Source organism: Haliotis rufescens, unplaced genomic scaffold (assembly GCF_023055435.1).
Source record: "Haliotis rufescens isolate VD_foot unplaced genomic scaffold, xgHalRufe1.0.p SCAF_7, whole genome shotgun sequence".
Lineage (NCBI taxonomy): Eukaryota > Metazoa > Mollusca > Gastropoda > Lepetellida > Haliotidae > Haliotis > Haliotis rufescens.
In genome coordinates, this window is record NW_025964361.1 from 23,446,217 (window position 1) to 23,461,943 (window position 15,727).

The 15,727-nt window shown below is 43.4% G+C and overlaps 1 protein-coding gene across 4 annotated transcripts in view; it reads right to left on the reverse strand.

Moving 5' to 3' along the window:
• LOC124137455 (arf-GAP with Rho-GAP domain, ANK repeat and PH domain-containing protein 2-like) overlaps positions 1 to 15,727 on the reverse strand; it is a 126,541-nt gene that overhangs the window by 64,574 nt on the left and 46,240 nt on the right. For all 4 annotated transcript variants that reach the window (XM_046503747.2, XM_046503746.2, XM_046503745.2 and 1 more), the window contains one exon: positions 14,753 to 14,796. In XM_046503747.2, coding sequence (XP_046359703.2) covers positions 14,753 to 14,796 — 44 coding nt within the window. The remainder of the gene's footprint in view (positions 1 to 14,752; positions 14,797 to 15,727) is intronic.

Sequence of the window (15,727 nt, forward strand, 5' to 3'; positions counted from 1 at the left end):
CACAAGCAGGTGCTGGCCTTTAGTATACAGGAGACAACCGTCAGGGAAACAGTCAGCTGTGCTACCATGGTACCACAAGCAGGTGCTGGCCTTTAGTATACAGGAGACAACAGTCAGGGAAACAGTCAGCTGTGCTACCATGGTATCACAAGCAGGTGCTGGCCTTTAGTATACAGGAGACAACAGTCAGGGAAACAGTCAGCTGTGCTACCATGGTATCACAAGCAGGTGCTGGCCTTTAGTATTCAGGAGACAACAGTCAGGGAAACAGTCAGCTGTGCTACCATGGTACCACAAGCAGGTGCTGGCCTTTAGTATTCAGGAGACAACAGTCAGGGAATCAGTCAGCTGTGCTACCATGGTACCACAAGCAGGTGCTGGCCTTTAGTATACAGGAGACAACAGTCAGGGAAACAGTCAGCTGTGCTACCATGGTACCACAAGCAGGTGCTGGCCTTTAGTATACAGGAGACAATAGTCAGGGAAACAGTCAGCTGTGCTACCATGGTACCACAAGCAGGTGCTGGCCTTTAGTATTCAGGAGACAACAGTCTGGGAAACAGTCAGCTGTGCTACCATGGTACCACAAGCAGGTGCTGACCTTTAGTATACAGGAGACAATAGTCAGGGAAACAGTCAGCTGTGCTACCATGGTACCACAAGCAGGTGCTGGCCTTTAGTATACAGGAGACAACAGTCAGGGAAACAGTCAGCTGTGCTACCATGGTACCACAAGCAGGTGCTGGCCTTTAGTATACAGGAGACAATAGTCAGGGAAACAGTCAGCTGTGCTACCATGGTACCACAAGCAGGTGCTGGCCTTTAGTATACAGGAGACAACAGTCAGGGAAACAGTCAGCTATGCTACCATGGTACCACAAGCAGGTGCTGGCCTTTAGTATACAGGAGACAATAGTCAGGGAAACAGTCAGCTGTGCTACCATGGTACCACAAGCAGGTGCTGGCCTTTAGTATACAGGAGACAACAGTCAGGGAAACAGTCAGCTGTGCTACCATGGTACCACAAGCAGGTGCTGGCCTTTAGTATACAGGAGACAACAGTCAGGGAAACAGTCAGCTGTGCTACCATGGTACCACAAGCAGGTGCTGGCCTTTAGTATACAGGAGACAACAGTCAGGGAAACAGTCAGCTGTGCTACCATGGTACCACAAGCAGGTGCTGGCCTTTAGTATACAGGAGACAACAGTCAGGGAAACAGTCAGCTGTGCTACCATGGTTACCACAAGCAGGTGCTGGCCTTTAGTATTCAGGAGACAACAGTCAGGGAAACAGTCAGCTGTGCTACCATGGTTACCACAAGCAGGTGCTGGCCTTTAGTATACAGGAGACAACAGTCAGGGAAACAGTCAGCTGTGCTACCATGGTTACCACAAGCAGGTGCTGGCCTTTAGTATACAGGAGACAACCGTCAGGGAAACAGTCAGCTGTGCTACCATGGTACCACAAGCAGGGGCTGGCCTTTAGTATACAGGAGACAACAGTCAGGGAAACAGTCAGCTGTGCTACCATGGTACCACAAGCAGGGGCTGGCCTTTAGTATACAGGAGACAACAGTCAGGGAAACAGTCAGCTGTGCTACCATGGTACCACAAGCAGGTGCTGGCCTTTAGTATACAGGAGACAACAGTCAGGGAAACAGTCAGCTGTGCTACCATGGTACCACAAGCAGGTGCTGGCCTTTAGTATACAGGAGACAACAGTCAGGGAAACAGTCAGCTGTGCTACCATGGTACCACAAGCAGGTGCTGGCCTTTAGTATTTAGGAGAGAACAGTCTGGGAAACAGTCAGCTGTGCTACCATGGTACCACAAGCAGGTGCTGGCCTTTAGTATTCAGGAGACAACAGTCAGGGAAACAGTCAGCTGTGCTACCATGGTACCACAAGCAGGTGCTGGCCTTTAGTATACAGGAGACAACAGTCAGGGAAACAGTCAGCTGTGCTACCATGGTACCACAAGCAGGTGCTGGCCTTTAGTATACAGGAGACAACAGTCAGGGAAACAGTCAGCTGTGCTACCATGGTACCACAAGCAGGTGCTGGCCTTTAGTATACAGGAGACAACAGTCAGGGAAACAGTCAGCTGTGCTACCATGGTACCACAAGCAGGTGCTGGCCTTTAGTATACAGGAGACAACAGTCAGGGAAACAGTCAGCTGTGCTACCATGGTATCACAAGCAGGTGCTGGCCTTTAGTATACAGGAGACAACAGTCAGGGAAACAGTCAGCTGTGCTACCATGGTACCACAAGCAGGTGCTGGCCTTTAGTATACAGGAGACAACAGTCAGGGAAACAGTCAGCTGTGCTACCATGGTACCACAAGCAGGTGCTGGCCTTTAGTATACAGGAGACAACAGTCAGGGAAACAGTCAGCTGTGCTACCATGGTACCACAAGCAGGTGCTGGCCTTTAGTATACAGGAGACAACAGTCAGGGAAACAGTCAGCTGTGCTACCATGGTATCACAAGCAGGGGATGGCCTTTAGTATACAGGAGACAACAGTCAGGGAAACAGTCAGCTGTGCTACCATGGTATCACAAGCAGGGGATGGCCTTTAGTATACAGGAGACAACAGTCAGGGAAACAGTCAGCTGTGCTACCATGGTACCACAAGCAGGTGCTGGCCTTTAGTATACAGGAGACAACAGTCAGGGAAACAGTCAGCTGTGCTACCATGGTATCACAAGCAGGTGCTGGCCTTTAGTATACAGGAGACAACAGTCAGGGAAACAGTCAGCTGTGCTACCATGGTACCACAAGCAGGTGCTGGCCTTTAGTATACAGGAGACAACAGTCAGGGAAACAGTCAGCTGTGCTACCATGGTTACCACAAGCAGGTGCTGGCCTTTAGTATACAGGAGACAACAGTCAGGGAAACAGTCAGCTGTGCTACCATGGTACCACAAGCAGGTGCTGGCCTTTAGTATACAGGAGACAACAGTCAGGGAAACAGTCAGCTGTGCTACCATGGCACCACAAGCAGGTGCTGGCCTTTAGTATACAGGAGACAACAGTCTGGGAAACAGTCAGCTGTGCTACCATGGCACCACAAGCAGGTGCTGGCCTTTAGTATACAGGAGACAACAGTCAGGGAAACAGTCAGCTGTGCTACCATGGTACCACAAGCAGGTGCTGGCCTTTAGTATACAGGAGACAACAGTCAGGGAAACAGTCAGCTGTGCTACCATGGTACCACAAGCAGGTGCTGGCCTTTAGTATACAGGAGACAACAGTCAGGGAAACAGTCAGCTGTGCTACCATGGTACCACAAGCAGGTGCTGGCCTTTAGTATACAGGAGACAACCGTCAGGGAAACAGTCAGCTGTGCTACCATAGTACCACAAGCAGGTGCTGGCCTTTAGTATACAGGAGACAACAGTCAGGGAAACAGTCAGCTGTGCTACCATGGTACCACAAGCAGGTGCTGGCCTTTAGTATACAGGAGACAACAGTCAGGGAAACAGTCAGCTGTGCTACCATGGTACCACAAGCAGGTGCTGGCCTTTAGTATACAGGAGACAACAGTCAGGGAAACAGTCAGCTGTGCTACCATGGTACCACAAGCAGGTGCTGGCCTTTAGTATACAGGAGACAACAGTCAGGGAAACAGTCAGCTGTGCTACCATGGTACCACAAGCAGGTGCTGGCCTTTAGTATACAGGAGACAACAGTCAGGGAAACAGTCAGTTGTGCTACCATGGTACCACAAGCAGGTGCTGGCCTTTAGTATACAGGAGACAACAGTCAGGGAAACAGTCAGCTGTGCTACCATGGTACCACAAGCAGGTGCTGGCCTTTAGTATACAGGAGACAACAGTCAGGGAAACAGTCAGCTGTGCTACCATGGTACCACAAGCAGGTGCTGGCCTTTAGTATACAGGAGACAACAGTCAGGGAAACAGTCAGCTGTGCTACCATGGTACCACAAGCAGGTGCTGGCCTTTAGTATACAGGAGACAACAGTCAGGGAAACAGTCAGCTGTGCTACCATGGTACCACAAGCAGGTGCTGGCCTTTAGTATACAGGAGACAACAGTCAGGGAAACAGTCAGCTGTGCTACCATGGTTACCACAAGCAGGTGCTGGCCTTTAGTATACAGGAGACAACCGTCAGGGAAACAGTCAGCTGTGCTACCATGGTACCACAAGCAGGTGCTGGCCTTTAGTATACAGGAGACAACAGTCAGGGAAACAGTCAGCTGTGCTACCATGGTATCACAAGCAGGTGCTGGCCTTTAGTATACAGGAGACAACAGTCAGGGAAACAGTCAGCTGTGCTACCATGGTACCACAAGCAGGTGCTGGCCTTTAGTATACAGGAGACAACAGTCAGGGAAACAGTCAGCTGTGCTACCATGGTACCACAAGCAGGTGCTGGCCTTTAGTATACAGGAGACAACAGTCAGGGAAACAGTCAGCTGTGCTACCATGGTACCACAAGCAGGTGCTGGCCTTTAGTATACAGGAGACAACAGTCAGGGAAACAGTCAGCTGTGCTACCATGGTACCACAAGCAGGTGCTGGCCTTTAGTATACAGGAGACAACAGTCAGGGAAACAGTCAGCTGTGCTACCATGGTACCACAAGCAGGTGCTGGCCTTTAGTATACAGGAGACAACAGTCAGGGAAACAGTCAGCTGTGCTACCATGGTACCACAAGCAGGTGCTGGCCTTTAGTATACAGGAGACAATAGTCAGGGAAACAGTCAGCTGTGCTACCATGGTACCACAAGCAGGTGCTGGCCTTTAGTATACAGGAGACAACAGTCAGGGAAACAGTCAGCTGTGCTACCATGGTACCACAAGCAGGTGCTGGCCTTTAGTATACAGGAGACAACAGTCAGGGAAACAGTCAGCTGTGCTACCATGGTACCACAAGCAGGTGCTGGCCTTTAGTATACAGGAGACAACAGTCAGGGAAACAGTCAGCTGTGCTACCATGGTACCACAAGCAGGTGCTGGCCTTTAGTATACAGGAGACAACAGTCAGGGAAACAGTCAGCTGTGCTACCATGGTACCACAAGCAGGTGCTGGCCTTTAGTTTACAGGAGACAACAGTCAGGGAAACAGTCAGCTGTGCTACCATGGTACCACAAGCAGGTGCTGGCCTTTAGTATACAGGAGACAACAGTCAGGGAAACAGTCAGCTGTGCTACCATGGTACCACAAGCAGGTGCTGGCCTTTAGTATACAGGAGACAACAGTCAGGGAAACAGTCAGCTGTGCTACCATGGTACCACAAGCAGGTGCTGGCCTTTAGTATACAGGAGACAATAGTCAGGGAAACAGTCAGCTGTGCTACCATGGTACCACAAGCAGGTGCTGGCCTTTAGTATACAGGAGACAATAGTCAGGGAAACAGTCAGCTGTGCTACCATGGTACCACAAGCAGGTGCTGGCCTTTAGTATACAGGAGACAACAGTCATGGAAACAGTCAGCTGTGCTACCATGGTACCACAAGCAGGTGCTGGCCTTTAGTATACAGGAGACAACAGTCATGGAAACAGTCAGCTGTGCTACCATGGTACCACAAGCAGGTGCTGGCCTTTAGTATTCAGGAGACAATAGTCAGGGAAACAGTCAGCTGTGCTACCATGGTACCACAAGCAGGTGCTGGCCTTTAGTATACAGGAGACAACAGTCATGGAAACAGTCAGCTGTGCTACCATGGTACCACAAGCAGGTGCTGGCCTTTAGTATACAGGAGACAACAGTCATGGAAACAGTCAGCTGTGCTACCATGGTACCACAAGCAGGTGCTGGCCTTTAGTATTCAGGAGACAATAGTCAGGGAAACAGTCAGCTGTGCTACCATGGTACCACAAGCAGGGGATGGCCTTTAGTATTCAGGAGACAACAGTCATGGCCAGGAGGACACATCCTGTGCAGCATCACTAATCCAAACTAACATGCAGGCTGCCACACACATGCTGTCCACTAGACAAGCAGTGACTGTCACTCACGACAAGGCATAACATATGTGGGTTTCTGGATTCAAACCTACCCTGTTCTGCAGTCCCCAAACCTAATGTTTGTCTTGAGTATTACATGTCACTTGCATAAAACTGTTGCTGTTCACCATTACTACACCAGTCATTATCTTCATTTGAAAGATGCTGCTAAATAAGGCTTTTACTGACATATTAAAGTAATCACAGTTTATTAAATGAATCCGACGTAACTACCCTAAATTTGGGATGGACTGAAACCGGACACACATTTTGGTGGGTCTTATTATATTTTTTTAGGTGGTCTGACTGACTAGTGAAAATATGAAACATAAAATTACCTTCCTTTGCTTAATTTTCTTCAACAGACGCCCACAAAGAAAGAAAGAACAAATCATCTGACTGTTACTTTAAGACTAACTTGATGAGAGAATGTTTATCTAATCTGTGTGTCCGTATACAAGAGTAGTTATTGAGCAATCAAAACAATACCATGAAATTCGGATTCAGAACTTTGTATTTCTATGTCAGGTTCACACCAATATGAACAGAGTCAAAGTCAATTTTGTTGCCATGGAAACAGAAAAAATATAAATTCTAAAAATCCCTAAATAGCAAAAGGCACAAATTGACAATGACAACCTGGTCTTTATGTGTGCACAATTTCAAGAAATAATACCTATAATTTTTTTAGATATGGTCATGACAAACACACCACCATGAACAGAGACAAAGTCAAACTTGTTGCCATGAAAACAGGGAAAAATATAATTCTACAAATCCCTTAATAGCAAAAGGCACCAGCAGACAAGCTGGTCTTTGTGTTTGCAAAGTGTCATGAAAGAATACCTTATTAGTTTTAGATATATAGTCCAAACAAACACATCAATATGAACAGAGACAAATTCAAACTTGTTGCCATGGAAACAGAAAAAATATTAATTCTAAAAATCCCCGAAAAGCATAAGGCATTATTTGAGAACCTGGTCTTTGTGTGCAAAATGTCATTAAAAAATACTTATTAGTTTAAGAGATATGATCCGGACAAACACACCAAAATGAACAGAGAAAAGTCAAACTTAGTGCCATGGAAACAGACAAAAATTGAAGAAAGAGTACCTGTTGGCTAAGTTTAGGAGATATGGTGAGCGGGTGAGTTGGGTTTAACACCGCCCTAGGAGATATGGTCCTGACAAACACACCACTGTCAATGAACTAATAATACCAAATTTGTATAAACAGGGAGTAATCAACTAATGATGCATCTGCAAGGAGATAACATCATCTATCAGGGCCAGACCTTCCCTATCTGTGCTGAGTAATGCACTCAGTGATATTTATCAATGTTGATGTACACTTACAAACTATCACTGTGAGTTAACATGGTTAAGGAAACACTATCAGTTATAACTGATGATTACAACATGACTGTTGGAAGCTTGTCTGATAACGGAATGTCACTAAACTAAATTAGTCTAAAAAAATCATCCTACACATTATGTCTCAACTTGATCAGATTAATAAATCAGATTAATTAACAAGAAATGACAGAACTCCATATTGACAAAATGTAACTGAGATTGAGTGAGAGGGTTGTGTTTAACACTGATTCGAGTCACAGCATGTCAGCTTGATGTGGGAGGAAAGTCTGAAGTGATGCAGGTCTCAGATGTTTACCACTATCATAAGTTTCTCACATGCTTAAGGGAAGGAACTCTGCAAAGCAAACAATGGTGCCTTAGATGAGCGGGCCATCAATGCCCCTGATAATTAATTAGAAAAAGTTGACAGAACTCGATACATAGTCTGTGAGATTCATCCAGTTCAGGGTTAGAAAATGGCACTAGTCTTATAGTCCTTATATTTGCCATTATTAAGGGTTTTGCTATATATGATCATTACAAGGACTGGTGGACCAAAAATGTTAGTTTCTACCGCTGCCGTTCAGTGCATAGACAACCCATATCCTTGGTCTAGTGGACAGAGCATCACACGTATGCATGCACACATAATAAGCATAATCTTGAAAGCGCCGATAAACCCCATTTCACCTCACCCCAACAGTGTATAAACATTCACACATGTAGTACACTCATTTAGTCAACTGTCAAGGTGAGCTGATGATCACGGCTTCCATTTCCTGCTGCACTTGACCGACAATAAATGAATGTACAACTTCACAAAATGCACTTCCCATATATGAAATGACCTATTTAGAGCCTCACATATATTGCACAGTTGGAATACGTCCCCAGCAAGCTGGTTATATGCAGCAACTACATGAATCGGGTGGTCAGTCTCAGTGACTGGGTTAAACAGGCAACAATGGAACATGTCTCATTAACCAATCATCCTTGACTATTTACACACCGCCAACACATAGCTGGAATATCCCTGAGTGTAGCATTAAACAACAAACAAACATATGACATTTTTAAAAAAAAACACACACCATAATCACCGTAACAAGCACTCTGGGTACTTTGAAAACTGACACGGGCATGTTTATTTAAATCATATACAACCAGTTATATTTGTTGTCAGAGATGGAGCAGTAGAGAACAAGCTCAGTTCAAACATCAAAGAAACCAAAAGTCATCAATACTAGTTACATGGCAAACATATATACCCCTTCCATAGTGTGGGTTTCTGTATAAAGTCTGAAATCTGCACAAGACAATACAGATAGTACATTTCTGGCCAGACAGAGTAATATAAGGTAGAAAGACTGATTACAACATGGTCTAGAAGTTGGCTAGGGAGTGCTTTTTGGAACAGGGGGCTGAACATGGGGAATATAGTCTATGTATGTATGTAAAATGAAATGTTAAGAAACTCCAAAGCCACTCTTGTGTAATTGAGGTCAGTAATTGAGGTCATAAAATAAATCTTCCAACTTCAATTGTCCAGCCACAGTTACAACAACTTAGCAATACTGTTACAATAATAATGGGTACATCTGGCTCAATATTAAGGAATGATAAGATGGATGAACAACTTCTTCATTACAATCAGGAGCCAGTGTAGGTTACCATTATCATCTATCTTGATAACCACTTGCTTGATAACGGTGTTAGAACCTACACCGAAATGTCGCTCCTAATTGTAACAAAGAGGTTGTTCATCCATATATCTAAATCCTTTCTTAGTATTCCACCTTCTAAATGCCTCTCAAAGTGAGTTACATTTTGGCTGGACTAACAAGTCTATGCATAGTCCAATCAAAATCGTGCAACGAAATTGAAATCCGGTTTGTTAAATGTCGTGCAGATTTCAGTCGATTGCAGGATTTGCAAAGCATGTGTACCGCCAACTTGGTGTCAACAGATATTTTACAAATCTTTTCATGTTTTTAATCAAGGTGCTGACGTGATTTGATCCCTACATGATGTAAGACCCGTTTTATCACAATATAGATCTTGATTATCGATCAGATCGTCTTGACTGGGCGCCGACATTTTGTTTGAAACAAAGCAAGTGATATGAGAGGTGGAATCTGATTGATCCATAGGACATAACTCGTAATAACAACTGGTGGCGCTACGATTGAGCCCAGGAATTCCAGCCTAGTCCGGCAAGGATGGAAACTGGACTTTTAAAGTCAGTTAACTCTCTTGTCTCAGAAAGATATAAACAACAGTCTGCACTGTTGACAGTATATACCCTCTCCTATCATAATGTATATTTGTACTGTTATGTACGTGGGGAACAGCCTACAAACACTTAATAACTCAGAACTCCTCAGGGCTGTTCCATAGATTATGCAGAGAACAGACATGGGAAGTGAAAGTGAGGAATGATCCCAACTGGCCACAACTGAGTGAGCACAAGCACCAGAGAGATTGTATATATGTGTCTATTCATCAAAGGGGTGCTTGTCATTACCCTAATAATAAATGTTAAAAGTTTTTAGAATCCCTACATTCCAACACTGAAGAAAAAAATGTCACAGACCCCAGGGCTGCCTAAATTAGCAACACTAATCACAGACCTCAACACCAACCATTTCTCCATGAAAGCCAGAGCTCACCATGCAAGTCACACCCAATGATTGGGTGTGTACATGATGTCTGGTTTTACTGTCTGAACATTTTACAGGAAAACATCACTGCCACACGATCTTAATCCCCACAAAAAGCCGCTTTCCAGATACACAAAATGACTATCACCGAGAAAAGTTAATCCTTGACTATTTACCTTCTGAGATTAGCACACTGAGCACAGCACCCTCCTCATCCACTCCCACATAGGAAATAGTGGCCCTGAAAAACCTTCAATTACCAGCCGCCAAGCTAAAGTTCAGGCCAAGCAGTTGTAACTCTGTGCAGTGGTCCTGGCCACATATTCATCTTCTGTCTTTTACAGTTCCTTATCCTTGACAACCAGAAACTGCACCTGCAGTATTTACTTAGGGTCATATTTAGTAACAGTAACAATTGATAGAAAGGACATCCTCCATTTCACGTTCATGTGAGGATTTAATTTCATGTGAGTGAGTGAGTGAGTGAGTGAGTGAGTGAGTGAGTGAGTGAGTGTGAGTGTGAGAGAGTGAGTGAGTGAGTGTTCACTTTATTCCATGATTGAAACATATTTTTATTCAATAAATGAATCTGGATTGGTAAACAAGTCATCTGACTTATGTTAATACCGCTCCAGTACAAAGTAATAGAAGTAAAGTTATATTTGTCAAAAGTAATATTGATACATGTTGGTTATATCTATATACATAAACATTAAAACCAAACAAACACAAGTGGTCAACAGTTTGGTGCAGTTGATAGAAAGGTGTTTTGTTACTAAGAAAAGCACGTCTTTAGATATTTATTACTTAGTACTTATATTAAAATATGAATAAAGTCATAAGTTATAACATCAGTGCAAATCTACCAGAACGCAGGATGCAGTACATTGACCAATATTATGTTGTTATTTTATACAGCATAACATTTACACCACTATATATATGAAGCACAGTTACTTTTTTCCATTAGTATAGGAACCTATTTCACAGTTCGAGGAGGACAGATCACAAGTGTAGGAGATTAGTCTGTACCAGCAACAATTTTGTCTACCAGCCATAACTTGTCTTTTAGAGATGTTTCAGTAGAATTTAGTCTGAACACATAACTGTTATTAGCTGAGCTAACAAGACCAAAGTAAATTTCCCGAGTCTTGGACTTCAGACTTGTAGCTTAAGTCATAGACTGCAATAAAAACATTTTTCAATGAAAAACAGAAACTTGATCTTTCCTTTGTGCAACATGCAACATTAAAGCCTTATTGATTAAGTTTGATCGTCATCTGTTGTACACTAGTCAGCAATATTCCAAGGGGGCTTGTAAGTAATCGAGTCTGGACCTGACAGACCAGTGTGACAGACCAGTGTGTCAGCTTAATGTGGGAGGGAAGTGATGCATCCCTAGGACATTTTCAACTTTGGTGGAATCCATGAGTACAGGTATGGTGGTCACAAACCTAGAAACCTATCTACACATAATCTGGGATACAAACCCACGGTCATAGGTTTCTGGTTTGCCTCAGGGACCCAAGCTTGCACAGCAAATAGACACACCCAAGATGACTGGGCCACCCCAAGGAAGAAACATTCCCCCATCACAACAGACAGCAGGGTTCACCCTAGGAATTTTCTTAGGTAAGGTAAGCTCATACAGCACAATGTTAAAATGCCCCATTGTATTTGAAAATGTGGGCCTTCTTTTCGAATGTAAGGGCTAAAAGCACAAGGCCCCACCCTTCAATTATCCCTGCAACAGTATAGGCTCACCTGTGAAGGTGGCATTGTAGATAGGAATCTATCACTTCTGCTACAGCAATCATCCAAATGAATAAACACATTTGTCAATTCATAAATATTTTAAATTTCATCTTAAGATTTGACCACATAGGTTGTCAGCCATTATCCAACCAAAATATATATATAAGAACAACAGGTTCTGCCCACAGCAGATCCAGGAGTTTGAACAAGAGGAGCTACACACAGGAGCCACGTCTTGAAGCCAACAAAACACAGGGCAGGCTGGACATGTACGGCAGTGTTCACAATACAAGGGCTTCCTCAGGTCCTACAGAATGTACATGTACGGACCCCAACCTCTAACTTGTAACACCAAGGTTCTCACCAGACATTCATGTTCAAGTTGGACCACTATAAGGTGTGTGGCAGATGAGGGTGGGGCACGTGATTATCCTTCATAGGTCTGCCAAATATTTCAATGAAGAAAAGTAAACCAACACAAAAAATAACTAAAATAATTTCTATGTAATTCTTAACATTTTACTACATAAACTGCCAGTTGTGGTCTACACGCTGTGGCAGATAAGCACATATCTAAACAAGCTGGCCTAATTTATGCTACTTCCTCAATCCATGCCAAAATAGGAAACGTATATAAGTGCTGCACCATATCCCATTGCCGGAATAAACGTTTCAACGACAGCCACTGAATTGTGGGTCAGCTTTGTGGCAACCTTCACACATCCCTGTCACTATCAGCATACCACTAACAAAGGTGGTAGTCATAAACCAGCGTTTGAAATTGCTATACGTTATCATTATAAGGACTAGTGGACTGAAACTGTTAGTTTCTAACGCTGTAAACCTGTCTATATCTAATTGTTGTGTGAAGGATTCTCATACTGAACTTAATAATGACAAAGAACAATGAGATGATGTATATCTTCAAGCCTTTTTTCCCAATCCAGATAAGCCACAAAGTTTTGAAAACACTTAATCAATTAATAAGGTTGTTGATTTCAATGGCTAATCAGTCTGTGCCATGCACTTTCAAGGCTATTAGCCCGAACTTGGCTCTATCAATTTCAGTATAACTTGTGTTATTATAAGGACTATTATCAGCTGAGCTTACGAGGTCAAACAGAATTTGACTAGACTCACATTTCGGACTAGTGGCTAAAGTCACAGACCGCAACATTCTGATCATTGTGATCATATTTGTGTTGTGACATTGATGTGACATTGATGTGACGTTGATGTGACGTTGATGCATAATGAAAGCGAAATGTTGATCAGAAATACTTATTGAAGATAAGCAATAAGGTGAAACTGAAAATCAGGAGAAGGTGAATACATTTCCTTGTAACATGGCCACAAAGAAGCTGACAGCACGTCTGAGTCAACCTATTGTTCTAACAGTAAAACTGGTAACTGCAGTTGACACGGTGTGTGATGCCTTTGAACAATGGATGACATCATTTCATAATGTCATGATTGTGATATTCTACAGTTTTGCACCTAACCAAACAACCCTAAAAATTTAATTCATACATGAAAATATTAACACGTCAATAAACAATGTTTAAAAACGTTTGGGTAATACTTGATATTCATACTCTTTTGCATTCTTTCAACAATAACACACACATGAGGTAAACAAGTGATAAACTGGATGAATATTTCTTATGACACGGTAAATTATTTTGCTGATGCTTGGTGAACTAATTACTGGGATGTTTGTTTGCCTGCCTGTTGCTCACATTGTCCGTGTCGTGTGCAGTGTCAGCCATGTGGTAAACTATTACCTGACTTTCACCATCCGATAAATATGCAAATGAGGTCACTATCTTTCATTAGCTCTATACATCGATGATCTGCCTACTTGCTCGAACAACTATTGCCGTACATTCCCAAGGCCTCCCTACTGACCAAATGTATATGTACATATATACACACACAGGTTTCTGTTATCTACAGTCAAATCACAAGTTTACAAATCCAATATACATAATGAATGTAATGAAATGTGAAACATTGTGACCTTGACCTTCACTGACTCCAACCCAACCAGGTGTCGAAATATTACTTCAGTGAGTGAAAATATGTCCTCAACTTTATTTATTTTAAGAATCCAATATGATAAAGAGATTATTCACCTTTGTGTGTTTCCGTATCATAAATATCATACATTAGGAATATAAAATATGTATTAAGCTTGCAGAAGATTAACATAATAACATGTTTATTCCCACAAATGATGATTATGACAGAGAAACCACTTGGGTAATAATCTCCACATGTGCTCACGCAGCAGAGGCAGAAACATTTCACTGTTAGATTAGGAAACCTACCTCACAGCCAACTTTACAATGTCAGTCTGTGCCATAATATATTGGACTACCAGTGATACTTTGCTTTTCAGAGATTTTTCAGTTGTCGTCACACATCAACATTACCAGGATTAGCTGAGCTTAGTAGACCTAAATACATTTCACGAGTCAGGCTTAAGACTTGTGATTTCAGTCATAGGCTGCAACAAAACTATAAGTAGTGAAAAAAGCAAACACGATCCATCCTGCCTGTAACAATGAAGTTATGTGTTTATCAAGTTCAATCATCACCAGTTTATCTACATATATACATATTATCTATGCTTGCAGGCCATAACACAATGCGTAGTTGTTTACGTATCTTATCAATCAAAACTGATAAAAAACTGTGTGAAAGTGGAATGTTCGTTCGTTGTTTAACGCCACCTCAGCTATATTCCAGCTATATGACGGCGGTCTGTAAATAATTGAGTCTGGACCAGACAATCCAGTGATTGACATCATGAGCATCGATCCACGCAATTAGAATACGATGACATGCATCAACCAAGTCAGCGAGTCTGACCACCTGATCACGTTAGTCGCCTCTTACGACAAGCATAGTCGCCTTTTACGGCAAGTATGGGTTGCTGAAGATCTAGTCTACCCCGGATCTTCACAAGCGAGTTCAGTATGACTACTGGGTACTACTTACCCCCCTTGTTTGTAGAGGTAGCCGAATCTCTCTGTCTTTCTTTGCTGAAAACAAACAAATGTACATACAAGCTCCATGATAGCAGTTGCAGGAAGGTATTACCTTTCACAAGGTACCGTCAACAGTGGTCATCTACAATGCAATGGTTACAGTAACAGGTTTAGGCAAATAAATAATGTGTCACTTTCATCCACACTCCATCATCAAGTCAAACAGTTAAAGAGCTGTCCTTTTTCTTAGGAGACATGCTGACCACCTAACAGCCAGTGACCTGATGTGGATGTGGAGCTTGGGACCGAGGTCTCCACAGCTGGCACACTGGCACAACGTCATCCTACGACTATTGTAAGCCTGGGTTAAAGGATACGACAGCAGTATCCTCATTCTCTTGGCCCAAAGACACAGGCATGGTGTACTGGGGACCTATTCTACCCCTAGAGTCTAAACAGGGGGACAAGCATGAGGTAGTGGGGACCTATTCTACCCCTAGAGTCTAAACAGGGAGACAAGCATGAGGTATTGGGGACCTATTCTACCTCTATAGTCTAAACAGGGGGACAAGCATGAGGTACTGGGGACCTATTCTACCCCTAGAGTCTAAACAGGGGGACAAGCATGAGGTATTGGGGACCTATTCTACCCCTAGAGTCTAAACAGGGAGACAAGCATGAGGTACTGGGGACCTATTCTACCCCTAGAGTCTAACCAGGGAGACAAGCATGAGGTAGTGGGGACCTATTCTACCCCTAGAGTCTAACCAGGGAGACAAGCATGAGGTAGTGGGGACCTATTCTACCCCTAGAGTCTAAACAGGGAGACAAGCATGAGGTAGTGGGGACCTATTCTACCCCTAGTGTCTAAACAGGGAGACAAGCGTGAGGTAGTGGGGACCTATTCTACCCCTAGAGTCTAACCAGGGAGACAAGCATGAGGTAGTGGGGACCTATTCTACCCCTAGAGTCTAAACAGGGAGAC